The following is a 25,827-nucleotide window of genomic DNA, read 5'->3' as shown; positions in this document are numbered from 1 at the left end:
GGACGATATACTTTGGCTATCTTATGGGTTTGGAGATGGAGATGCAGCAAGATCATGAGTAGCGTCCATTGAATCAGTATCGAAGCTCACTCTCACTCTCCAAGTGAGACTGAGACTGAGACTGAGACTTGGCTTGATGGGGTAGTAAGCCACGACGAGATCCCCGCGGCTGCGTGCTTGTGGAGTAAAGATAGATGTCCCTGCATCTCTGCTCTCCTATTCTTTCACGTGAACCAAGACATTGAGACTCGAGTTGCAGATTCGTCGCGACGCTTTGCCCAAACCCCAACAGACCATTTAGACGAGGTCCCCGAACTGAGTCACAACGCAACAATTGCAGCCCGTGATTAGGGAGAAGTCCAAGACGAGACAAGTCAAGTCAAGCCAAATGATACCGTAGCGTCCGAGCTTTGGATCATTCATTCCCGCTTCGTTTCCTGAGTAGCTAGAGCAGCTCGGGGAGCTCTGGCGTATCTGATAGCTTGGAACCCGAGCTGCAAAAATACGCGATAGGCACGCCTGCTTCCCCTGGTAGGAAATGATGGGCAGCACCAAGCACGCCCGCAATCAACTGCCAGAAAGATGAAGGGGACGGGAGGGGCATTGACGAGGGCTGTGGGGTGTGGATATCAGGGAGCCAGCGTCGGCCGCTAGCAAGGGGAAGCGTTTTTGGGGTCCAAAAATGATGATAACTGGGCAAATAACCCTGCCGGGTTAACCAGGGGGGGTACGTGCTGTATGCCAGCGCAGCGGATGGATGCGATGGGATGTGATGCGACACACGCGTTTAGAAATCTGGGTTAAATTCAAAGGTACATGGCTTGAACACCTTGAAACGTAGCGTAGCTCTGTACCCTTTCATGTCAGTCTGTCAGTCTAGTCTGTCTGACGGCTGTTAAGTCCGAGAATCATGTGTACGTAATTAACATGTTTAAGTCCGGACTGTCAAGAAAGACAAAATGAATGCATGCTCGAAAGAGAATACTCCAATGGGAGATTCCATTCGAGGCATCGCCATTGCCATTGCGTGGCCAGTCAGTCAGATGCGCCGTGTTACCGAGCGACAGTTCAAGGTGATGACTGCCCGGGATGCAAGACACAGCGGGTAGCTCAGAACGATAAAAAAAAGGGCTGATCCACTGCATCGGAGCTGGAATGAGCAGTAACCAACAGTGAGAGAGAGACAGAGAGACAGGCACAAGGTACACTACAAGGCTGCCTGACTGACAAGACAGCTTGTGCTCATGTCCTCGGTCCGCCATTTCCAAATTAGTGCGTCTCCTCCGTGGGCTGAAGACGCAGATGCAGATGCAAATGCAATCGAGACACAAGCCCAAGACAAGACCATGATCAACATGTGGTAGGCCGTTGGCTGTGGTTGCGAAAATTGCGGAGATTGACTTCTGAGAGATATTGAGATGAATTGGAGCTCCGCCGTTTGATGACAGTCAGACTCTAGCAACTCTCCTCGTAGGGCTGCAGTTGATGAGGGGAAGGGTATCTTTGCTCAGCGGTGAAGCTCTAAGAATCAAGGCTTCGGCGAGGCCGGTTGACCAAGCGAAGCCCAAAGCCGTCCAAGCAGATTGCGTCTTTTGGTCTTGGTGATGCCCGTGGTTGCATGCGACACTCCCCGAACAGAGAGTTAGCCGCATCTTGTTCACTAGGTATCTACAGCGGCAGGGTCTACGGTACCTTGGCGAGACGTCAGGTGTCTCACGATGACGAATATGTTGTTTCTTTTCTTATCTGCCAATGTTCTCCAAGAGTTCTGGATTAAAATGTGAGGATGAGAATGAAGCACCCCAAGTGCCGAGAGACATGAGCACTAAGGGATAGCTGTTTACTGCTATGTAGAGCACTGAACTTGTGTGGAGATTTACACTGAGGGGGCGTGGGCCTGAAGTTCCCATTGCAGGAGAGCAGCAGAAGGAGACAAGACAGTGGAGAGCAGGACAGGGGTGGGGGTGACCTCGAGCGGTAGGGCTGAACGGGCGGGAGCAAGATGAGAGATGGGTCCTTGTCTTGATTGGTCAAGCGCACGCTTCTCCAGCAAAGGCATGGTGCTGTTCTTTGTTCTTCAAGGGGCGGGGGCGGTTGTAGCCAAGTTCCCACTGTTTGGTTTGATTCCCAACTCCATGGACATATCCATAGACCCAATGGATGAGGAATTCTGCTCCGCTGTCAAGATTGAAAAGAGCAATCCGACAATAGAAAGAAAAAATTAAATTAAATTACCTGCCCCCCCTTGTTTCCTTTGTCTTGGCTTCGAGACTCGCGGATGCGGATCCTCCCGATGAAAGTGAATCCATGCTCTTAGAGTTGTTGAGACAGGGACTCTGGGTACAGTAACCTGCTGTGCCGCCGCAACCACAAGGCGAAGCCCACGAGTGCAATCTTGCAACCTTGTCTTCCCCTACGACGACACTACGCTGCGATGCTGGGTCAGGCTGCGTGCTGTACCCGTCACCCGTGCCTGGCCTGGTTCTGGCCTGGGACAGTTTATCATCATCACCACCTACCTCACAACCTTGTGTTATCGGCGATTCGCTGGGATCAGGCTCGGGTTTAATTTGGGAAATACGCCAGTGTATTGCAGCGATCAACATCCCATCCCAAGGGACAGCGCAGAGTGCCACTGCTACCTTGTGTGTAATAAACACTACGCTACGGAATAGGCAATACATATGCTGTTGCTTCTATCGTCGTAGCTTTCTTTCATCGACTGTACTGTATTGTACTGTACTGTACTGTATATGCAGTACATAGCGAAGCGAAATGCAGTGCTACTCAGGTGGCTGGCATGTAAATGCAGACCAAATGTACAATTTCGAGTCACGTTGTCGCGATTGATTTGCTGATGGAGAAATGCGATTGGCGTCATAAGGTTAACGGCCTTCTTGTCTGGGGTTGCGCCCCGGTAGGCAGCAGTATTTTGCACAGCTCTAGTGAGTCCATTCGCAAACCCAAAGTCAAACCCAATCGCCGAGCTCGAGCAAGGCACTAGAGCGAGAATGGAAAGAAGTTCGACGGGAATGAGAAACGGAAACGGAAACGGAAACTCTGATTTTCCATTAACAACGTTTCTTCTGGGCCTAAGGTATTCCTTGGAGTCGGAGCCGGAGACGGGGAGACTGATGAGAGAGCTACTCCGTACTCCGCCACGTTTTCTTGGTAGACGTCGAGCGCAACATGGCACCCTCATTAGGAAAGAGGTGCATGCATTGGATGCTTGACTTGACTTGACTTGAGGCTGGTGTCCCTAACAAATTGTATTCCCTGCGCCTCAGGTGGACTAAAGATAGAGGGCAAGGTAATGTACGTCCTCTCTGCGACCCCCTGGCTTCGATCATCCCCGGTCTGTGGTCCAAGTGGGGAAGCCAACAGGGGTGCCAATGTCCGCCAGTTTAACGTGGGAGAGAGCGTTTTGCAGTGATGAAAAGGCGGAGGACCAGGGGAGACAGGGGGGCGTGGTCTTGAGATCCAGATCAACAAGTTTGCCTTTCTTGTGTCGTTTCTTGACATCGACATTTCGAATGCGGCACAACCATAACCACACACAAACGGCTGCATGGGAATCTCGCCGAGTGGTAGCCGACAGGTTGGGACATCCAGTTCATCCATTCATTCATTCAGTCACTCATTCAGTCATAATTGAGGCTGTAACTAGCGGATAATCACTGAATTGACGGCAGCCTAGAGTCTAGACACCCCTCACACACATACACACTCACACATCATTGTACATACAGTACCTGGTTCTTCAACTGTCATGGATAGCTTCATCAACGATCGATGAATCACATCGTCATAATAGAAACCTGTTAATAACATCACCAGCTTCAGCTTCAGCCTCAGCCTCAGGGGACTTTGTCGCTAATCCCCCTGAGCCCTCGAATCTTGATACCGTTTCCGTATACCAGCAATTTAAGTTAACGTTGTATGAGTTGACATGACATCGCAACACCTTGAATCATAGTACTCTTCTCCTATTCACCATGCTCGTGTTCAGTTCAGCTCGGCCCCGTATTCACTCTCAATTCTCGCATTCGCTCTCATTATTCTGCCTCGTTGCGTATGTCGCACACGATTCCCTCACTCTCTGGTCTCCCTTCGGCTTTGACCGATGAGGCATACTCGTTATGATTCACATCTTGCCCGTTGCAGTTACTCAGGTAGACTACACACTCGCACGAAAGGTTATCTTGCGCCTCCACGTCTGGGGGCCGCTACTGTGCTCTGCAGTACAGATTGACTTTCCCATCGTGTGATTCCGCCTTTTCTATCTTTATCCTTGTGGCATTCTCTCGACGGTTCCGCTTCCCCAGGAATGGCGACATATCGAATGTCTCTGCGATACAACGACAGGTGGGCGTGAAATGTGACTTATTCCCGTCTAAGCTGAATACACCAACAGGCCTGGACAACACCGAAGTAACCCCCAGAAGTGCCGGACTTTCTTTGTAATGCCGTTGCATCACATGTCTTGATGATCTCTGGTGGTTTGATTACCAATCTGAATTTTTGAAATGCCTTCTTGAGACGTTGTTGACCCAGGTTTAGTGCCAGGCGCTTTTGTCGGCGCCATGGCACTCCAAGGTTTCGAGCGTTTTGAACCGGCGAGCCTTGTTTGGGCTCACTATTTACCCATTGATCACCAACAGTACGGTATTCCCAATACGACAACTACGACGAATACGCATTTGACGAATCGAAACTCGCTCGCTCGCTCGCTCCACTGACCGGCCGCTTTGTGACGAATATTAACTCCACGCCAATGGCTCAGAGTCTAGAGACGGACCTTAGCGATGCCGCCAGCCGAAGCCACGACAATGCCGTCCGCGTACGTAGACTGGCTAGTCCAACAACCAAGATACTACTTGGCGATCTCCGATAAGTTGAACAACTAATCTAAGTATAGTTCAAAGGCGAAAGTGCCAATGAGATTGGACTGGGAACTCAAGGAAAGACGGTTTATGCCACTGAGCACATGTTGGTCAGAGTGCCTTTCACTGAGGTTTCAGAGCTAAGGCGGGACGAGGAAGACGAAAGGGTAGTCCGCTGCGGTGAGTAGAGAACGCTTGACAGCTAACCTAGTATGAATTACTCTTTTGGGGTGAAACCAGCCGCTGTGAGACATATTGGCGAAGAGCCAACTTCCAAGTCTTGCGCCCAGGTCAAAGCAAAAGTGCATCAGCGGCTTGAATCCTACAGACGTGCAGATATCCCCCATGTCTGCATCTGTGTCCAATGTGCCGCTTCTGAAAAAGACCAGGCTTGAAGACATCGTCAAGGGAAGGGAAACCGTTTGAATGGAGTTTAGATATGGGAACTGGAGTTAAGGACCCTGCGGCATGAGAAGACGTCACATCACAGATCTAAGCGCGAGCCTGTCGGGGATTTTCTCAGCGGTCGATCAAGAACCTGGCTTCTGAGAGAGTTTCTTTCCCTGCTTTCCGGCTCTTGGATCACATCTTCTAGGATGATTAACTGTGTGTGCTGTAGAGTTCTGCGCTGCATGGCCCCCAATGGATGATGAAGTCAGTCAGTTGAGTGTAAGTCAGAGTGGGTAAATAGGCTGGACAGGATATCGAGGTAGGGGCTGTGGTGTTTGTGTTGTTTCCAGGCCATACTCAAAGAGCATTGGCTACCGGTTCCAAGGGTGCAGTACCTACAGTATCATCAGGCGTCAGCTTCAAGGCTAAGTGGTCTCGTTCGTCGTCGTGGGTGGGGAAGGGGAAACTTGGCTTTGAGGCGGGCGCTCCGCAGACCAAACAAGTCAGAACCCAATTTGATTGATGCTAGCACCTCATGATAGTGACGTAGGCACTTATATGCTCTGGGCGTTGAGTCTGCATCTGATTAGTTGCGAGTTGAATGCAACATTGCATTCATCGTATTGTGATTGAGGCACTGATGACGACGCGTCAAGTGCTATTCTCGAGACTCAAGAAAGTCCTAGATTGTTGACTCCAGGCTCTCATCTCTGGGGAGTGTAGCTCTGTCAGAGTAACTGTCGCGGGCGTCTAGATATCTCTTGGGGTAAAGCTCAGGACGATCAAAAGGGGACCCTTAACTCATCGCCTCACAGCCCAACACCAACTGCAACTCTACCACGAGAAGGATCGGAGGATCACCCGCAGGGTTACGGTTGCAACGACAAACCCAACAGAACTTTACACGAAATACCATAAACATCTTTGCTGCGTTTATGCTGGTGGGTACTACTGTAGTATCTTCCCGTATGTATCCACTGAGGAACACTCTCTCATTTACATGAAACTATTCCACCCGTGCGCAGCTCAGCTCATCCGTTGATCTGGGACCTACCCTGAACAATATTTGTGAGGATCTGATGAGAAACAACGGGCCGATCCCTTGACATTTCTTGCGTATTGCGCGCTATGATAATGGGGCTAATGTCAAATCGAAACGTGCGAGGCGTATTCTATCGTTTACCGCGCGGTTGTCCCACTCATTGTGTTTTGTTGTCGATGCTTTTGTTGGTTGTTTCATGCAAGATTTGACTAGAATGACAAATAAGTTGAGAGAGGATGTTGGTAGGCAAGTTTAGAATGATGTGATGGTGCATACTGCATCTAGTTCTCAGGCCATCTGCTCAGCGCCCCCTGAGGAATGGATGTGCCGATTATTTGCAACTCAACCACTGGAACCAAGCAAACAACAGCATAGAATTGCTTTATCATTGATGCAGGTTCTGAGCATGGCTGGACCACGAGGACATTCATTCCGCGGAGGCTGCGTTTAGTTGCGCTTTGAAATGCAAGCCATCGAAAAACGTCGCCAATTTTGGGTGATTCCACATTATAGGGTAATCAAGATTACAAAGCCTCGTAGATGAGTAAACACTCCGAACGCCGGAATCTCCCTAGACAAACATCGTGCAGCAAGCCTAACTCATTGCGAAAGAAGAAGTGTCAAATCTAAAGAGCAAATGACCAATTGATGATTTTTCCATCCCGGAGTCACCATATTGGAAATCATACTGCAAAAATGGCGTCCCTCAGCCGCTCAATGACGATGCGCTCAACCATAAAACTGCCATATGTGTCTCTCGCCTTTCGTTCAACTCTACTTTGTAAATCACAGCTTTCTCAAAACTACAATTACACAGTCAGACCTGCTTCCATAGTTCCTAAACGCAGCTACTCAATGGCTCGACCGACTGGCCTCATTGCCTCCAAGGGCATTGAGCTCCTCAGCTGGGGTACACCCAACGGCGTCAAAGCCCATATCCTTCTCGAAGAGCTTCGCGACGCATATGGGTTAGACTACACCATACAAGGCATCGACATTGGACTCAATGTTCAAAAGGAGCCTTGGTTCACTGCTATCAACCCTAATGGCCGTATCCCTGTTCTTGTTGACCATGATAACAACGATCTCGCTGTCTTCGAAGGCAATGCGATACTAAGCTATTTGACAAGAAAATATGATCCAGAGCATAAGTTGTCATTCAAGATTGACGATGATGACTATACTCGTGCTGAGTCATGGATTGGTTGGCAGCATGGTGGAATTGGGCCTATGTAAGTCATGAGCATCAACATCAAGGCGGTACACTTACACATCAGCAGGGAAGGACAGGCGTTTCATTTCCTTGGTGTCAAGCCAGAAATCCCATACGCTATACAGCGTTATGTTGGCGAGACAGAGCGTCTCTTTGGTGTCCTCGACAAGCGTCTCGCAGACCGAGACTACATCGTCGGACCCGGTAGAGGTCGCTACTCCATCGCAGATATTGCCCTAGTCGGCTGGGCGGGCCGTCTGCCTGGCACATCAATTTCGTATGATCAGTTCCCGAATGTTAAAGCATGGCTTGCTCGTATACTGGAGAGGCCTGCTGTGAAGCGGGGCTCGTTACTCCCGAGTGGTAAAGACAAACCGACAGGATTGGATCCTGTGGATGAAGAGACGAGGAGGAAACGTGCAGAGCTTAAGGAGGTTATTGACCAGGCTAAGGAGCAGTTTGGATACAAGTATTCGTCGCCTTAGCTGGTGGTGATCTTCAGGTTGTGGGAGGGAAACTGTTGCATTTGCGGAGAAAGGCATCGGCGGGTATAGAGAAGATATATAGACTTTTGAATGTAGTATACCGGCTGCCTAAAATTGAGACAACATTTGCTTATGGCCTATAATAGCTGGATATTGGATATTAGACGCAAGGACCATAAAAGACTGCAGAGGCAAAAGGTTCACCACGTTAGGTGAGGAATCCCTGAAGTCGAAGTTGAACCCTGCAGCTAACTCGTCTTCTTCGTAATGACAGTCTTTCAATATCCTGAGAGGACTCTCATTGTGTCATTCAACTTGCTACTTCGCCTGTTGAACGGATGTAAAATGTAGCTGATGACGGAAAACTATGCGGGTAGGTAGGTAATCAGTTCATAGCAATGAGAATACGGAGAGACCACATACACTGAGAGCAATTCTTGTAAGCATGCTATTCACACAGGCTAGTGACCACCGAGAAATCAGTTCCCTGTTCCTCAGGCATACCGGTGTCGGAGTAATTATACAGCCTAGAGCCCGACGTTGTGGAGAGGAGTAGCTCAAAGCTCTCCATGGATGTGGTGCTTGAATTTAGTTATCGAGAGACTAATGTTGACCAAGGATATCTGTACCAACCAGAGTGGACAAAGGCTTGATAAGACAACATTTTTTACCATAGAGACAGACTAAAGAAGGCGTTGCATCTCGTTCTGATGGGACAATCGAGGTGGCGTGACGTCCCCAGTTAAACCGCCTCATGATGGCTCACGATCATGACTTCTCATTATGACGACACTCTGCATGACGCTCAGAAAATGGAAGATATGATAAATTCATCATTAAAATACTCATTCACTCATGAGGTTCGCTTTTTGATATTTAACTGATTTCATGATCCCATGCCAAAGCGCCATTCTCTTCGATTTCCCTCTCAGTTGTGGAACTTCTTCACCTTCTCGACCTCGTCGTAGCTACCCATGAAGATACCGGCCCTGTCGTGGATGTGCTCGGGCACCACCTCGAGCATACGGTTCATCTTGCTGTCGACAGCTTGACCACCAGCTGCGCACAGTTAGTAAAGCGTTCATCACTAAAATTCAACTGACGTACCATTCTCAAAGATGAGGGCCATGGGCGCGCACTCGTACAGGATACGGAGCTTGCCCTTGGGGCTCTTCTTGTCGGCGGGGTAAGCAAAGATACCGCCGTAGAGCAGAGTTCGGTAAGCATCGGCAACCATGGAACCGATGTATCGCGAGCTGTAGGGCTTGCCGTCGTCTTGAGCTTGCTTTAGAGAGTTGAAGTAGTTGATGGTCTTGTCCTCCCAGTACAGAGAGTTACCCTCGTTGGCAGAGTAGATGGCGCGCGACTTGGGGAGGCGCATGTCGGGGTGAGACAGAATGAACTCGCCAATGCCGTTGTCCAGAGTGAAACCGTTGACGGTTCCACCGCGCATAGTGATGACAAGCTGGGCAGAGGCGCCGTACATAGTGAAACCAGCAGCGAGAAGCTCAGTACCGGGCTTCAGGATATCCTCCTTGACACCCTTGGAGCCCTCGGGGAGCTTATGAATAGCGAAAATGGTACCGACTGAGACACCGGCGTCCAAGTTGGAGGATCCGTCAATGGGATCGCAAGCGACGGCGTAGTGAGCGTCATGAGCATCCTTGAAATAGATGATCTCGTCCTCCTCTTCAGAGACGAGGAGCGCACACTTGCCTGACGAGCGCATGGCCTCGATGAAGAGGTCATTGGAGATGACATCGAGCTTCTTCTGGTCGTCGCCGGTGATGTTGGAAGAACCAGCCAGACCGGTGAGGTTGACTAGGGTAGCGCGTCGAATGTAGTAGGCAATTGACTTGAAGGAGAACTGGAGAGCGTGACACAATAGACTGAGATTAGTTTCCGTTGTTAGCCGGGCATCATGAAGTTGAGGTCACAAGGGACGGACGACGTACGTGAAGTCACCAGTGGCCTCTGGGTGCTTGGCCTGCTCCTCAGTGAGGAAGCGGGTGAGGGTAACAATGTTAGTGTTAACCTTTTCGGTTTCTTGTCCGCTGTTTGTAGTAGCCATTGTGAATTTGTGTTTTGTGAGGGGAGAATAGGTATGAAAGGAGGAGAAGTTGGTTGAGATCGTCGTTGGGAGGGGCAGTTGGAGAAGCGGCTTTGGGTTGACTTAGACCGGGAGAAGGTTTAAGCCGGCAGAGACAAGAAGTATGATGGGGATAGTATGAGGGTATCGTGAGAGAGAAAGATGAAAGAAGAAGAGAGAGGAAGAAAAGGAAGAGGCACGCGACGAATATTGGGGAAACGGGACCAGTTATGTAAAGGAATACAGTTCTACGTAGGTACGTTGACTACGGATACCGCGTCCGTCCGTGTTTTTGACGACAATTGACGGATACGACGATCAATGATATCCATTCATTCATAATTAGGTACATCCATCCATACTTTCATTAACCGACTGGGGTTATCAACGGGCCCATCCGCAAGAGACAGGACTTCAACCCGCAACAACATGACCGAGAGACTCTGAGAGGACGTAAAGACCCAACCATGATACGTAAAAAGCTCCATTGGGGGCGCATCATATCGGAATGTCATGGGCCATCGTGACCTTTGATAGCGGGCTGCCGAAGGGAATTGGTGCTTTTGCCGGCCGAGGGGAAGCGGCTCAAGAGGATTTCCCGGGGTCTCCAACTCCGACTTCTTCCCCCACAATATTACAAGTGGAGGGACAGTAGACTTCGGGGGTTGTTCCCCGAGCAGCATCACGATTCCTGTCGTCACAGCCACTGAGAGACCCTCTATTTCCAGGCCCTGCCAGGCTGTTCCTGTCCCGGTGGGGGTGGCTCGCTCATATTGACGTTTAAGCGGGGGTTTTGAACATTGACGTCTCCAAAGATCTTCAGTAGAAACGCCGAGTGATATGCTCATTGTGGGTTTGGGGGGGGGGATTGTTATGAGGATGGAAAATTGGGAACTCAGATGCCCTATCTCATACATACCTTGTTCATTCCTTGATTTGGGGTTATGAGGCAATTGATTTAGTGAATGAGTGAGTCTCGACTCGACTTATATCATGCATGCATCCATGTCCCCGTAACTTAACCTAGACTTGCTAGACTTGTTCTTCTCTGACGGAAGACCGGAGTCGGATCAAAGGTTATCCGGTCAGCCGGGAGCTTCCTCTCTCTCTGCCTCTCTCTCTCTCTCTCTCTATCTGTCAGCTGTCAGCCAGTTCAGCTGTAACTCTCAAGGTTAGAGGGTGAGTCCAATCTCCTACGGAAAGTCCCCGAGGTTGAAATGCATTGCCAGAATTGGCGCCAAGCTACCCCGAAGTCTGGTATTCTCCTGATGAAGCCTCGGACATGTGCCGGCTGTCGACCTCGACTTTGGATGCTCCCTTTGTATGTGATGGAGGTTGACAAAGTTGGCAGGGTCGTCATCCCTTTAATACTGAGCAATGACTGAATGGATAGAACACCGAAGCTATGTACAGTATAAACTATCGAATTTCCAACATAAACGGCAATTATTCCCCTGCCCAAAAAGGCAATTCTTTTGCAGGACATCTCCTTGACCTTATCCCTCCCTGCCTCCCTATCTCTCTTCTCTCTTCCCTTGAACTATCCCGCTCTCGTGAGCGGCGGACCTCGGCATCTCGGTCAAGTCTCCGTCTCCACGTTCAATCTCTCTCTCTGTCTCTCACTCTCTCTCGACTTGACTTGACCTTACTCCAGACTCTTTGACTCCATTCGCGTTACTTACTTACCTTTCCCCCAGCTTTTTCTTACCCGTTCCTGGTTAAAACTTAACTTAACTTTTGCATCTACATCTCCATCTCCATCTCCATCTTCCTCTTTCCCATCAGTAATTGCTGGTTTCTTACTGGTGAATCGTAATTCTTCGTATATTACAACTGTCGCACACTACCTTATCAATACTCTCTCCACCTACCTATTCTCGATACCATCGCCATCATGGTCGCTGACGCTCTCGTCTACCACCCCACGGTAGCGCACTACCTGCGCTACATGGCCACAACCCTCGGTCGCGACAAGCTCATGCGAGTTCTTCAGTATTTCGCCCGCTTCTACGCATGGTATCTCCTCCGCACAAACGCAACCCCCGACAAGGTCGCCCCTTGGAACGCCCTCAAGAAGCAGTTCGGCCTGTTCCGAAAGGTCTTCCGAGCCGGAAAGTTCGTCGAGCACTACAAGGCCGCTGCCACCGCTTCCGACTCCAAGTCCCTCGACCCCGTCCTCAAGTACACCCAGGTCGGTCGCCAGCTGGGCTATGCTGGTTACCTCACCTGCGATGCCCTCACCATTCCTGATGCTGCCGGTATCAGGAAGTGGCAGCATGCCAAGCGCCTTCAGCAGGAGGCTTATAGATCCTGGGCTATTGGTATCGCCTTTAGCATCATTGGTCAGCTGTACACTCTGCGACAGCTGAGCGTGCGCGCATCAAAGGTTGATCTCAAGGAGGGTGAGGGTGTTGTCGAGAGCAAGACCATCTCCATGTAAGTTTCGCATGCACTCGTTTACCGTCATATCATTAGTACTAACGTATACCTCAGTGAGCGCGCTGCCGCCAAGAAGCAACTCCTCTGCGATCTTTGCGATATCCTCGTTCCCGTCTCCGGTCTCGGATGGGTTTCCTTCCTCGATGACGGCATCGTTGGTCTTACTGGTACCTTGAGCAGTGTCATCGGTGTCTACACCCAATGGAAGAAGACTGCTTAATCTTGAACACAAACCAAAACCCAACAATACCCGATACCATATTTATACACCCTTCGTAATTCCTTATAAAGCGCGTCAAACTGTTCTCTGTTCGGTCCGGCATCTTTCTTTTTGTACTATACGGGGGCGACACGGTTGGGTTGTTGTCCAAAGTAAATCACGAGTATCAGATTCACTCGTTGTGCAGTAATGCCATGTCAATTTGAACAATACAAAATCAAAAGTTGGATTATTTTGACCCTTTTCAGTGATAAAAGCAAAAACTACCTAGCAAATAACGACTCTTACCGAGTGGTCCCAAAATCTTCCTCCAGGTTATATAGTATAAGACAAAATAAAAGCAAATAAGCAAACCCTCACCCACGACGGCTTCCTAGTAGTCATACACTATAGTTCATATTACCCAAGACATTCATGTCGTGTGCGCCCGTGGCTTTTCCCGCAACCTGTCAACCCTCGTCAAGTCTTCCAACCCCTACACCTGACGCCATCCTAATGTCCCTCATGTGTTTGCTCGTTGAGAATATCACCAGTCGGTCGTCAATCATTGTTGCGCATATCTGCCTGTCGATCGTTTCAATCTTGTCCTTCCTACCTCATGACTGGTCGTCAAAGTTTCACGCCATTTAGCGCATTCGGTTGAGAGTAGATCTAACACCGTCGGTCAAGGACAGTCCCGCCAAGCAAGCGCCCAAAGCGGTAATGGGATATGGATTTACCAGTAGCGTCCACCACGATCATAGTCTCGGGGATAACCACCATCTCGTGGGTATCCGCCCTCTCGTGGAGGGAAGTCTCGAGGGGGTCGGTCATAGGGAGGTCGCCCATTGGCATAGGGATCGGGCGGAGGAGGGTAGTCGCGGCGATAGGGGTCGTCGTAGCGGCCGCGAGGGGGAGGGGGAGGATAGTCCTCCATAGGACGGCGAGGAGGAGATCGATAACGGGCGCGATCATCATAGTAATCGCGACGAGGACTACGATCCCGGTAGCCGTAACCACCACCACCGCGGGGACTGTATCCGCGGGGAGGGCCGCGCCGGTCGTAGTCGTCCATGGGAGGAGGATAAGGTCGACGTCCTGGGGAGCGGGATCTACCTCGCTCGCGAGGAGGCATATCCGGCTGAGTCTAGAAGGTTATGTCAGACTCGAGTTCTTACAAAGAGAGGGGGCTTCCTTGTCATACGTCAGCAACGCATTGGACTCGCTGGCCCTTGAATTCTCGCCCGTCGAGCTTCTCAACAGCCGTTCTAAGGTCTGCTGCAGTCTCGAATTCGACGAAACTGGTGCATGTTAGCCTCCAAAAAAAGATAGTGCAGTGCGCAAGCAGCCACTCACCCTCGGCCGTTCGAGTCGCGGCCAGTTTCAGAATAGACAACGTCCAAGCTAGACTGACGCGCAAAGTCTTTGAGATCCTATTTCCAGAATCCACGTAAGTTGCTGTCCAGGAAGGGTAACGCCGGAAGTCCATGTAATCCACAAAATGATAGTGCAGTTCGCCAAGTCAACAACCAGGAAGCAAAACCGGGAGAGGGGGTGGAGGGGTCCGTGGAAGTTGTCCCCTAAACCTAGTCCCGGTATAGTACCAATGGGTCGAAACCAGAAAAACCAGAGATACGCGCAAATCACAAGGGGAGGGTCCAGGAAATCCAGCGATGAGCAACGGGGAGGATTGAACAGACCTGCCAAGAGGTATCGTTTGGAAGTCCCGTAATCTGCATTCGATGAGGGGTTCGACGAGGCCGTGGCGCGGTGCGCTCATGGTTGCCAAAACCGCCCTCGCGATGCCGGGAACCGCGGGCGAACTGGACAGTGAGTCGTTCTCCCATGAAATCAGAGCCATCTTTCGAAGTCGCACGTTAGCCAGGGAGGAGGGGTGGAGTCTGGTGGTGACATACGGAAGGCTAGATGAATCATTAGCAAGCGCGTCGCATTAAAGAAGATGAGGGGGGATAACTAACCCGGTACAACATCACGGGCATCCATGGGGTCCTTGTACTCGATGAAACCGAAGCCATTCATGAGCTTAACCTCGGTGATTTCTCCGGTACCATGAGTCGCGAAGTGAGCCTCGACATCGGATTTGGTAGCTGTTGGGCAGCAGGTCAGTGGTTTGACTGAGAGCGTCAGGGCGATGAATCCGGACCATTTCGAGGGAGGTTTCCCAAGTACAGCCGGGTGGCTGATACCTCCGTCATGTTGCCGTTGGGAGGAGCGTCGTGTCGTCGGGTCAAGCAAGAGGGGGATCCAGATGAAGAGAGGAACAGAGCAGAAAGTCGAATATGGATCAAAGCCAGGGAGATTCCAGATTAAATGTCCAGGGCCAGTCACGCGATGGGACCAACAAAAGAGCCAGAGTCAAAACGCGGGGTTTTGAGAAGGTGGCGGTTTTTGGACGAGGATTGACTTTGATGATGATGATGATACGAAGAGCAACGCTGAGTTTGGTGGAGAGGAGAAAGAGAACATGGGCGCAAGGCAAGCTTGCCTTAGTTACTAAGGCATGGGTAGGACTCGCCTAAAACGCGACGAAAAGGCTGGGGCCAGAAGGCGGCAGGACACGGCAGAATGGCCAGATCGAGAAGGTGCCCCGGATCCAGCTATCTCAGGCGCTGAAGCTGCTTGGCTAGCGTCACATGCGAACGCTTTCGCCTGCATTAAAGCCTACATAACTAACACAACGTTACTGCAACTCACATGTAAAATACAATCCAATCGTGACCTGATCACCTCGTATAGGAAAGGTTCTTTCTTTCATCAATTGTCATTGTCATTACTATTACTTCATGGCCATCTATCAACGGCAACTTATACATGGAGTAGACATCTATAACAATAAGCAGTCCGCCTCCAAAAAAAAAAAAAAAAAAAAAAAAAAGAGGCTTCTTCATTGCGAAACCATAAGTTATTCATTTCGCCCAATCCCGCATCATCGTCATCCATTCATCCTCGTATCAGCCCAACTTGACTCCCTTGTCAGTGACGCCCAACGCCTCGCTGTGCTGTGCTTTGTCCTGTATCATGTGCATGTGTTTTGTGGAGAAGAATGATAAGATCTTTTTTCCATAGCCCTACCCTTCCTCGAAAAGAACCGACACAATTTCATCAATCATAGTAAATACGAGGTGTGCACTATAGACAGGTTAGTTGAGCTCATACACAAGTCGGCGACGAAATTAAAGACTTACTTCAACCTCGAGTTGTTCAACGTCGCAAATATACGACGGCTGGCTGTCTGAGCGTTGACTCTTCCAACAACACTACCTGCGAGATCTGGCACCAATGTGGCCAGCATCAAGCTCGCCTCAGTCCGCGTCTTTTTCTTTTCGGCAGGTGTTCGTGGTTTGCGATCTCGTTGAAACTCGCCTCCAGGCCATAGACTATCTTGCACCAACCCAATATATTTGAGAATGTTTTCGTCTTGAACAAGCATCTTGACATTGTCTCGCACTTTTCTCTCAATCGTACCACCAAGAAGTTGTTGCAGAACAACTACTACCGCTCTCCCACGGAGCCAATTGTTTCCCTTATTGAGCTCAAAAATCTCAAGAAAGATGTCGCAAATTGGTTTGATGAACGGTTCAAGTTCCTTATTCTCAAATGCATTCAGCTCTGCCTCAGCTTCAGCGGCTGGAAACGTATCTTCGTTCACATTGAGAGGAACCGCGTTGAGCTGGTTAGTAGCCGCTGCAATGAGGTTCTGGCCAGCTTCAGATATCTGGTCCAGTACAGGAATATTTCCAAGTATGTCATCCATTCCATCCGCAACAGAGTCGTACAAACGAGTCATCATGTCTTTCTTGTCTTGGTGATCCAAGATATCTTGACCTTGGGTGATTACACTCTGTGAAAGGAAGGCTCTGAGTTCTCGGCTGCGGCAAACTTCTGGTAAAAGAAGTAGGTCTTTTAGATACTGCTCCAGGGCAGTCCGTCGTTTGCGTAGAAACTCGCTCTGGAATTTCATCACCATTCGCCGCCGTGGAAAGTCAAGGTTTCGAACTGAAGGGTATCGGGACCGCAGCTTTTGGTGAAGCTCGTGGAACTCGCTGTATCGCCGCGAAATTACCCATGAAGCTGCAGGCATCTGCTCTCCAGCATTTCTCTGGACTTCAATAACGTAGAGTGCAAACTCTCGGCCATCCTCTTCTCTCCCCACTTGAATAGACTTAATTTTGATGGTTGAGCGGCCGTAGAGACTGTTGTCGCTCTCCTGGATCACGTACTGCTGCCGTTGGAGCTCCTTGCGCCTGATCTCCCTGTGTAGAGACGCTTTGGACTTCCTTAGAATGCGCAGTTCGGCAGTATTGTTTGTCAACTCTGCCTTTCGCGTCAACGATTCCACAACCGCTTCCTGCGCCACCAAGCGATCGATGTCGTTTGAGAGAGCAGTGATGGCTTCTGCCAGTCCAAGGTCTCCTGGTGCTGCTTCATGCACTTCGTCCTCGTCGTCAGGCGGTGGCCCGTCATCTGGATCACCGTCGTCAGGGAGATCCTTGTTGTTATCGCCAAACAGATCGTCGTCCACGAAAACACCGATTCGTGAAGCCGCACTGACGAGACCAAGCGACGAAAGGCTTGGTTTCTCGCCTTCCTTGTTCGCCATAGCAGGTCGAATACCCATATCCAGAGAGCCACGATGAGATTCGTTATCATTACCTGAGAAGAGACTTGATGCATTATCATCAATGCCTCCAATACTGCTGCCGCCAGGGCCGCCGAAAAGGGAGGCACGAAGAGCTTCAGCAGTTTGAGGACGGTCATCCTCCATGATATCGGTGAAGGCCTGTTCTACTGCCTTAACAACTTGGGTATCTGGTAGTTGCTGGCTATTCGCCTCTGGATCTAGACTCTGGACAGAATCTCCTAGTCCATCAATATCGATGTCATCGTCATCGAATAGAGGATTGAAAGAGCCTTCGTCTAACGAGTGCCTAGCTCGATGTCCATGTCCATTACCATTGGATGTCAAAGATTTAAGATCCGATGCGGATCCTGTACGTTTCCCAGCGTTGGATAATTGGGGCGTCAGTCGCGATACTGGTCTTGGCTTTGCTGGCAAAGTCTTGCTCGCACGGTTGGTTGTCGATGCCTGTGTCTGCGCCTGCGCCTGTATTTGTACTTCTGGCTGTGGTGTCGATCTGAGAGTCTGAATATTGGCTGCCTCTTCAGCTGCAAGACATTTGTAAAATAGATCCGACTTCTTGAAACTCTGAAAGAAGCGTGACCGCATTTCCTCAAGGACGGCGCTCTGGGCCTTCAAGATAGCTCGCCTCGCTCTATAGTATTGTAAGGGGGTGGCTGACTTTCCTGCCTTGATGAAATCCTTGACTTCATTCCTCGAATGATCCGGAACTTTTAACTCTGGCCTCGAAAGATAGGCCTGGTTAATCTGTTGTAAATCCTGGCGGTCGGCATCTGTCCACATTGGCAGGGTCGATGGCAATTCGTCATCTGGGCCATCATCTTCTAGAGGGTTTCGAAATCCGTCAACAACAAGCCAGAACTGCACTAAAGGCATGAGATTTTGTCGATCCATATATTCCATAAAGTAAGAAAGCGCTGAAGAATCTCGCAGAATATCTACCAGTGGCGCACTCTCTAGCTTGGACTGTGAAGAAGTCGATGGTAAAGGCAAAGGACCAGGCGGACGACGCTCGCCACCTGCAGCGAGATGATTAACCCGTTGGTCCAGCAGCCTCTTTCCCATCTCCAATCGACGAAGGTAGACCTGGTCTTGATTGTCTTCAAGAGAATCCCTCTTCAGTTGACTAGCGACTTCGCTACGAAAACGACGTGCATCTGATAGGTTATTGACCTTGCGAATAGCACGGATAAACTTCTCGAACTTGCGCTCACTGTCTCCAGGAGCAACTCTAGGCATGGAAGCTAACTTGCTGGCTTTGGGTGTCGAAGGAGCATGCTGGTCCAAAGCTGCCCGGAGCTTTCGCACGGTTGATCGATCCTGAAGCATTGAGCGGCCCAGATTCTCCATCAGCTGATTCCAAGTGTCTGGTTCGGAGAGAAGTTGGATCACAGGGAACAGAACGGCGCACGCAACGATCTCGCGAATAATAATCGATACAGCTCGACTGGACAACATGTTCTCAGGTAGTACTCTGGGTACAATCTTTGCGACAAGAGACCTGAGGTAGTCCTGCTGGACCATCTTGGTGTCGGGAAACGACAAAGAAGCAGCTGGATGTAGGCGTCCATCACGAAATTTTGAGGCAATAGCTAGGTCCAGCTCTTCAGATTCAGTGACAGAACGGTTGAGTTTCTTTCCTCGAACTGATTTCTCTGCTTCGTAGAAGTCTCGAAAGTGGGCGGTGAGGAGAGGAACAAGACGGCTAGTGACGAGCTCCGCCAGGTCCTTGTGACGAAGGAAATCAGTCAAGCTCAGCAACGCCTGCCGCACCGCATGATCGACCTGGTTCGTAAAGGACGGGTTGCGACTAATATTTGAGTACCAGCTATTCACAAAATCCCGGGTTATAAGACCAAGCAAGTGGTCGATAGCTTCGGAAACGCGGGGTGATTCGGGGTCTATTGGAGTCGGAGTATATGACTGTCGCTGGCGCAGTGCCTGCACCTCTAATCGCCATGCCTTCCTATCGAGAAATGTAACGCCATGTGGTTGTAGTATTCGATCGCTTGGCCGTCGTGATACGAGAAAGAGACCGGCTAAGAGGGCGACGAGAGTAACAAGTGAGCCAGCAACAAAGGCATGGCCTGCCCAGCGGAGGACAGGTGACCAGCTCGCAGCGAAGCCCCAGGCTACGAAGGCAGCAAGTCCAGCAACAATAACATCTCTACGCTTGAGGGCCATCACCAGGATGTTGACCTCAGAGCCACATTCTTGAACGAAGATGGGATGGATGTAAGTGGTGAAGTTGGCGGTGCTGGTGCTGGTGCTAGGTAGTGGAGGTGCCGTTAGGTTAGGTGGTGGCTGTCGATTACAGTGGATGCTGTCATTTTGATGGACCCCTGTCAAAATAAGGTGCCCGCCCAGGTCTGCGGGACAAGGAACCCATGCCAGCACCCGCCAGAGACGAGTGACATTGCCTGCAGGTACAAATAATCTCCTATCGAGTATCAAGAGATTCCTAATATTATAGTCTTGTATTTTTCTCAGTAACTTCAACATGGTATTTCTTGTGAACTTGCCAGCAGAATAGCACATGTTCATTGGTTGAATTGGAGCTCAACGCTGCATAGATTATGACCATATCACAAGGTTGTTGGCATAAGTGTTTCAATGCATATTTAAAGCATCTTGTGAAACGATAGAGCATCAAGTTGTCATTGACTTCCAACTACCACGGAGGATCCTCTAGCCTCCGGAACAACGCTACAAACTTCTGTCCGTTATTTCTCGTAACCTTCTTACTCTCCTCAGTCTCAGTCGACATGACCTGGACGCATTCATCAGCCTCTTCTTCCTCTTTCGAGATCCTCTCGAAAGCAGGATGAGCCTCAAGATGCTGAACCATCCACAAGTGCAAGTCCTCGACATCGGTGATAGTATACACAATACCGCCTGGTCGTAGCGCATAAGCGTATTCGGAATTCAACGTTGTCGATACAATTCTGGCTTTGTGCTTCCTGGCCTTAAAGTGAGGATCGGGAAAGCAGATGAAGATCTTGGATAGTTGAGCCTTCTTGAAGAAATTGGGGAGAAACTTCATAGTATTTGCTCGGATGCAGCCCACGTTCTGATACATGTTGTCCGAGTTTTGTGATCGCAATGCTTTTATACGTTCTTGAACGTAACCTGCTACTTGTGTTCGGATCTCCAGGCCTGGGTACATTAGACACATCTATTTGACGGCATTTTACTTCACTTACCGAGCGTGAGAGTGTCGGGTAGCTTAGGCGCTAGAGCAACGAGAAGACCTCCAAAGCCACAGCCAATATCGACAATTTCCACGTCTTTTGTCAGTTTAGGAGGCTTGGAGGGATCCTCTGGTGTTCCCTCCTGGACGTAGTGTGGGAAATATGAGGACCAGTCCATATCATCTGGAGATTTAGGGCTAGAGTCTGTTAGAAATAATGCAATTCATATGAGCCAGTGCACGTACTATTCTAGCATATGATCGGAGAAAGGATTTGCGTGCGCTCTTTGGCGATAGAACTTTTTGCGCGGTAGTTGAGTGACCCCATCTTTCGTCCTCTTGGCGCGATCATTCTCGCGCGCTCTCTGTTTGCTTGTGAGCTCTGTTGTCATGATGGTTGTTGATGCTATTCAGTTGGTGCTTGTCAATTTCTGGTGATAATTTGTGAAGTTGATGCGAATGAAGCTTTGCGGAGGGCAGAACGATCCATACTCGGCAGGCGGTGTGAGGAGCTAAGCATTGGCCTTGCACATGCCAATTAAGTGACGGAAATAAACCCTGTTCGTTGAACATTGGGTCATGGAGCTTCGACCTCCATCCCTGAAGGCAGCCTCGGAATCTGTGATTTTGCCATCCACAACATCACACGTTTCCAAGTCATGAGCTTTCTTACTCCAAAGCAGGCTGTAGCGCTACCCAGACTGCCTCAGATGTCCTCCGACGCATCATGGACCTTCTTTGGTCCTCTAATGACCGAGTACTCCTCTATCGTTAACCTGATCTCTCTTGTCTGTGTAAGTCAAGATCGACCGAGTTTTCCCCTGTGCTTGTGACTGATTTACGGATAGCTCGGCCTTGGTCTTATGCTGTTCATACCTGTTCTTCTTCTCGTGATCTTCGACCTCTTCCTTTGGATGTGGAGGAATATCAGTAATACGAACCCACCTGCGATTGTCGATTCCGAACGCGATAGCGTTGTCACTACGAACCCACATGCTGCTGCAATAGCAACAGGAATAGACAAAGCGTCACTTTAATCATGATAACACACAACGAACTGGAAATACGTAAATTCTCATTGGGGCTTCAAACTTGATACTTTTAATTTGGCTATTCAATATGGACTTTTATGCAATCTGCGACAGGACCTTGATCAAATCAGCTGTCACTCCCATGGCGGTCACATCACCTCCAGCACCGGCACCCTGGACAATCAGAGGGTTGCTTCCATATCTCTCGGTGTAGAAGCTGATGATGTTATCACTACCCTTAAGAGCAGCAATAGGGTGCGAGCGGTCGAATTGCTCCAGACCAACCTTGACCTGCTTGGAAGCAGCATCAATGCTACCAACAAATCGGACAACCTTGCCAGCCTTCTCAGCAGCAGCCTTGGTCTCCTCCATCTGAGAGTCAAAGGCAGGGAGCTTCTCAAGGAACTCATCGCCGCTGGAAACAGACTCCAGCTCCTTGGGAATGAGGCTTTGCACGGGGAAAGAAGTGGGGGACTCAACGGGGATGCCAGCCAGACGAGCAAGGATGGTCAGCTTGCGAGCGACGTCGAGGCCGTTGAGATCGTCTCGGGGGTCAGGTTCAGTGTATCCCAATGACTTGGCCTTCTTGACCTCCTCAGACCACTTGCCACCCTGGCCCTCGGTAGGAGCAAAAGAGTTGAATAGGAAGGACATGGTGCCGCTGAAGACACCCTCGATCTTGGTAACCTTGTCACCAGTCTCAACCAGGTCCTTCAGAGTGGAAATAACGGGGAGACCAGCACCGACGGAAGACTCATGGTAGACACGGGCTCCAGAGGACTCGGCAGCTGAGAAGATGTCCTGCCACAACTTGTATGAGCCTGAGAAGGCCTTCTTGTTGGGTGTAACGATGCTGATGCCTCGGCTCAAGGCAAGAGGGTAAAGTTCCGCAACATCCTGAGAGCTGGTGTTGTCGACAAGAACGCTCTTGGCGGGGGCCTTGGCCAGGTACTCGACGACCTGAGGGAGGGCGAGAGGGGCCTTGGTAGAGGAGCCAAGTGCGTCGACGACGTTGCCGATGTTAAGGGGAGAGTAGTCGTCGTTGAAGAGGGCTTTGCGGCTCGTGGCAATGTATGCGAGGTTCAGCTTCGGTGCTGGCTTCCGAGCAGCGAGGGATTGGAGCTGGTCGATAAAGGCCTTGCCGACACCTCCGGCGCCTGTTGGTGACAGTTGTTAGTTTGTAGTATTTTATAGCTTTGGCGTTTCAATTACCGATAATTCCAATGAAAACTTGTTTGGGAGCGGCCATTGTTGCTGTTGCACTGAGAAACTGTTGACGAAGCTTGTGAAAGAATAAAGTCAAGCTCCGATGGCGGGGCACTGAAGACGGTGGTGATATGAGCACACCATAACCCCGCGGTGTATTACCCTACAACATCGGAGACTTCTAAACAGCAACCAATTGGATAACCAATTGATGAGCCCACTTTGTTCATGATATCAATATCTTAGAAGATCTTATAGGTGATAATAAAGCTGTGGATATGTGGCAGATCAATCAAGCGTAGTAATTTGAGTAACTCAAAGTTGTTGCTTCAGTACTTTAGGTTGTCAACTATGATTGCCTCAGGCTGAGTATGGATGGGCCTGTTTCGTTCTAAAGCAGCGATATAACATTGTCTTCCTCTATGATCAACGATTATCAGCCACAAGAACACACGCAAACCGCAACACATATCGGAAAGGATGCCTCAAGATCCGAATTTATATGGTCAGCGACCAGTCAAGAAACAAAAGCGAGATGCAACATTAACCAGCTCGCTCGACTTCACTGCTCAACTGACATCACTGATGTCAAATAATTCATCAGGGGCGACATCTGCTGGCCGCGCACGACCTCGGAAGGAAGGAAAAGATGACATTTTCAAAGGGACAAAACCAAAACGAAGCAAAGGGTCTGATGCATCAAAGAAACTGGAGCTGAAGGAGGTCACTGGCACAGAGGAGGAAACTCAGGAGTTGGCGCGAGCGAAGCGCAGAATGGAGGAAAAAGCACGACTATACGCTGCAATGAAGCGAGGAGATTACGTGCCAAAAGAGAATGAAGCAGCGCCCTTAATAGACTTCGATCGCAAATGGGCGGAAGGAGAAGAAGGGAAGGAAGATTATGAGACAAGCAGCGATGAAGACGGAGCCGACGACAGCGGCGAATTGGTCGAGTATGAAGATGAGTTTGGCCGTCTGCGAAAAGTTACCAAAGCAGAGAAGGACAGATTAGAGCGCAGAGCGCGCCGAGGTCTACTAGGAGCCGAAGAGCTCGAGCGCATGTCTGCAAGACCAGCAGCACCCAGCAATCTCATCGTCGGCGACGCGATTCAGTCTATGGCCTTCAATCCCGATGACCCGGAGAAGATGCAAGAGCTGGCGCGGAAGCGAGACCGTAGCGCAACGCCGCCGCCAGCGCAACACTACGACGCAGACTGGGAGATCCGCACGAAAGGCACGGGATTTTTCAAGTTCAGCAAGGACGAAGAGACTCGAACGGCGGAGATGGAGGGGCTCGCGGAAGAGCGCCGCAAGACGGAAGAGCAGCGTCGGGCCCGAGAGGAGCAGAAGGAGGCTAGGAGACGGGAGATTGAAAAGCGGAGGGAGGATATGGCGGCACGGAGGGCCAAGAAACAGGCTGATTCCTTCTTGGACAGGCTAGGGAATTAATGGCTGGTGGTTCGCTGGGGAATCAAGTATTGGAGGTTGAAATTGAGAAGATATTCCGTACAACGGAATTAGAACATGGACAACATCGAGCGATATCCCAATGTGGTGGCTCCGCAAAACACCAAGCCAAGAAGCTTATACGAATTGGGTCGGCATTTGCGCGTCCAAAGTACATGAACAACCTTGAAAAAGGCTCAAGATGCTTGGTAAGAAAGTAAGATACCATCCACTTCTTGTTTAGACTAGCTTTGCGCAGCGCCTTAGCCCGTGATAGGATCCCATAGTTTACAATTCAATGAGGGTGTTGTCAAATGTTGGGAACTCAATTGAGAACCAGGAACATGATACGGATACGCAGACAGGGCAGGAAAGATAGCGAATTGATGGGACATTCCCAAGTATGCGCTGTGGAAAGGCAGAACAGCAATACGAGTGGGCTGAATCCAGTCTGAATCCTTCGATCTCAGCCCATGCAGGCAAAATGTTGGCTTATTGATGGTTCGAGGTTAGGGCCAGCTCCCTGGCTCTCAGATACGAAATGCGATGCCGCGACTAATATGGAAGAAAAGACGCATTTCTTCAGGCACAGTGTGATATCCTTGAAATATGCGTCAGTTTCTCATTTCACCTACTGTATTGTGGTCGGCTAGGACGGTTGCGACTGAAATATCGGGAAATTATTGAGGGAAAAAAAGGCCGCCAACATTTTTTGACCGATCATCGCAGCGATGCGTGGCTGTATGGATGGACGGGCCGGAGGCAGACTCGAAGGCGGAATGAGAATTCTGAGACACCGAAATTGTAATGGGCTAATCAGAGATGCATGAATGAATGCGCGGCTGCGTCGAGTCGAATGCCCCTGGAAGAGGATTCGTTGTCCTCTTCATCATTGTCCTCGTAAGCTTTCACTGCTGCAACAGCGTTCATGTAATGAGACTCGGTCGGTCTGTAAGTTGTCGTGGACATCTGAACTCTGTGAAGGCGGCTTCGGTACCCGTTCATAGACGCTGATTGGTAGAAGCCACTCAAGCCAACAGGGCGGAAAAGTAATTCGGCCAATTGGGGCTTTGGATGCAGGGGCACTGCTTGTTGCTTACACGGCGGGCATTCGCTAGTTCAGGCCTGCGCCAGCATGCATCCAGGCAACACAGCACAGCGAAAGGACGGGGAAGAGTGCATATCGAGAAGAGACGAGGCACAAGGTGAGGTGGCAGAGTGCATCAAACACACCGAAGGTGCCTGGGTGCCCCCTTTGAGGCTTGCCAACATGTTCGAGTCGCAGAATGCACCCTGGCACCTCAGTCGTAGTCCCAGTTATGGTGGAGGCTTGGTGCTTTTGCGCAGGATGCGCCGTCTCAGAATTGGTTGCACTCAAGAAATCGGCCAGTCCTATTAAGGTTGGCGTATAAAAGTGTGACTCATTGCCCGGACCCATGTCTGTCCGAAGGGCGCGCTTTTGGAACAGTACCTGAGAGCGCAAGTTATCTGCTAACGCGAACCCCACCAAGGCCAGGTCAGAGATTGTTAGTGTCAGACTCTGCCCCATTATTC

General features: G+C 50.1%; 9 protein-coding genes across 9 annotated transcripts; 4 read left to right on the top strand and 5 right to left on the bottom strand.

The window, feature by feature from the left end:
• Nucleotides 1–4,774: 4,774 nt before the first annotated feature.
• Nucleotides 4,775–5,071, top strand: J7337_003839 (uncharacterized protein; the record flags this gene model as incomplete). Its single annotated transcript, XM_044821548.1, has 2 exons — nt 4,775–4,840; nt 4,919–5,071. The coding sequence occupies 2 exons, from the start codon at nt 4,775–4,777 to the stop codon at nt 5,069–5,071; spliced, it is 219 nt and encodes a 72-aa protein (XP_044682881.1).
• A 2,099-nt stretch (nt 5,072–7,170) lies between these two features.
• On the top strand, nt 7,171–8,013 carry J7337_003838 (uncharacterized protein; the record flags this gene model as incomplete). Its single annotated transcript, XM_044821547.1, has 2 exons — nt 7,171–7,547; nt 7,596–8,013. 2 exons carry the CDS (start codon nt 7,171–7,173, stop codon nt 8,011–8,013), a joined length of 795 nt encoding a protein of 264 aa, XP_044682880.1.
• Nucleotides 8,014–8,941: 928 nt separating this feature from the next.
• On the bottom strand, nt 8,942–10,084 carry J7337_003837 (uncharacterized protein; the record flags this gene model as incomplete). The annotated part of the gene is made up of 3 exons (XM_044821546.1): nt 8,942–9,072; nt 9,121–9,902; nt 9,969–10,084. 3 exons carry the CDS (start codon nt 10,082–10,084, stop codon nt 8,942–8,944), a joined length of 1,029 nt encoding a protein of 342 aa, XP_044682879.1.
• A 1,912-nt stretch (nt 10,085–11,996) lies between these two features.
• J7337_003836 (uncharacterized protein) lies at nt 11,997–12,761 on the top strand (the record flags this gene model as incomplete). Its single annotated transcript, XM_044821545.1, has 2 exons — nt 11,997–12,538; nt 12,596–12,761. 2 exons carry the CDS (start codon nt 11,997–11,999, stop codon nt 12,759–12,761), a joined length of 708 nt encoding a protein of 235 aa, XP_044682878.1.
• Nucleotides 12,762–13,476: 715 nt separating this feature from the next.
• Nucleotides 13,477–14,956, bottom strand: J7337_003835 (uncharacterized protein; the record flags this gene model as incomplete). Its single annotated transcript, XM_044821544.1, has 6 exons — nt 13,477–13,887; nt 13,945–14,041; nt 14,097–14,173; nt 14,441–14,601; nt 14,720–14,848; nt 14,905–14,956. The coding sequence occupies 6 exons, from the start codon at nt 14,954–14,956 to the stop codon at nt 13,477–13,479; spliced, it is 927 nt and encodes a 308-aa protein (XP_044682877.1).
• An 873-nt stretch (nt 14,957–15,829) lies between these two features.
• J7337_003834 (uncharacterized protein) lies at nt 15,830–19,584 on the bottom strand (the record flags this gene model as incomplete). The annotated part of the gene is made up of 2 exons (XM_044821543.1): nt 15,830–15,890; nt 15,947–19,584. 2 exons carry the CDS (start codon nt 19,582–19,584, stop codon nt 15,830–15,832), a joined length of 3,699 nt encoding a protein of 1,232 aa, XP_044682876.1.
• A 487-nt stretch (nt 19,585–20,071) lies between these two features.
• TRM8 (tRNA (guanine-N(7)-)-methyltransferase (tRNA(m7G46)-methyltransferase)) lies at nt 20,072–20,847 on the bottom strand (the record flags this gene model as incomplete). The annotated part of the gene is made up of 3 exons (XM_044821542.1): nt 20,072–20,556; nt 20,604–20,788; nt 20,837–20,847. 3 exons carry the CDS (start codon nt 20,845–20,847, stop codon nt 20,072–20,074), a joined length of 681 nt encoding a protein of 226 aa, XP_044682875.1.
• Nucleotides 20,848–21,717: 870 nt separating this feature from the next.
• Nucleotides 21,718–22,870, bottom strand: J7337_003832 (uncharacterized protein; the record flags this gene model as incomplete). Its single annotated transcript, XM_044821541.1, has 2 exons — nt 21,718–22,778; nt 22,834–22,870. 2 exons carry the CDS (start codon nt 22,868–22,870, stop codon nt 21,718–21,720), a joined length of 1,098 nt encoding a protein of 365 aa, XP_044682874.1.
• A 437-nt stretch (nt 22,871–23,307) lies between these two features.
• Nucleotides 23,308–24,276, top strand: J7337_003831 (uncharacterized protein; the record flags this gene model as incomplete). The annotated part of the gene is made up of 1 exon (XM_044821540.1): nt 23,308–24,276. The coding sequence occupies one exon, from the start codon at nt 23,308–23,310 to the stop codon at nt 24,274–24,276; it is 969 nt and encodes a 322-aa protein (XP_044682873.1).
• Between the last annotated feature and the right edge of the window lie 1,551 nt (nt 24,277–25,827).

This window comes from Fusarium musae, chromosome 3 (assembly GCF_019915245.1).
Source record: "Fusarium musae strain F31 chromosome 3, whole genome shotgun sequence".
In the NCBI taxonomy this organism is placed as follows: domain Eukaryota; kingdom Fungi; phylum Ascomycota; class Sordariomycetes; order Hypocreales; family Nectriaceae; genus Fusarium; species Fusarium musae.
This window is presented reverse-complemented; position numbering and strand designations above follow the sequence as displayed.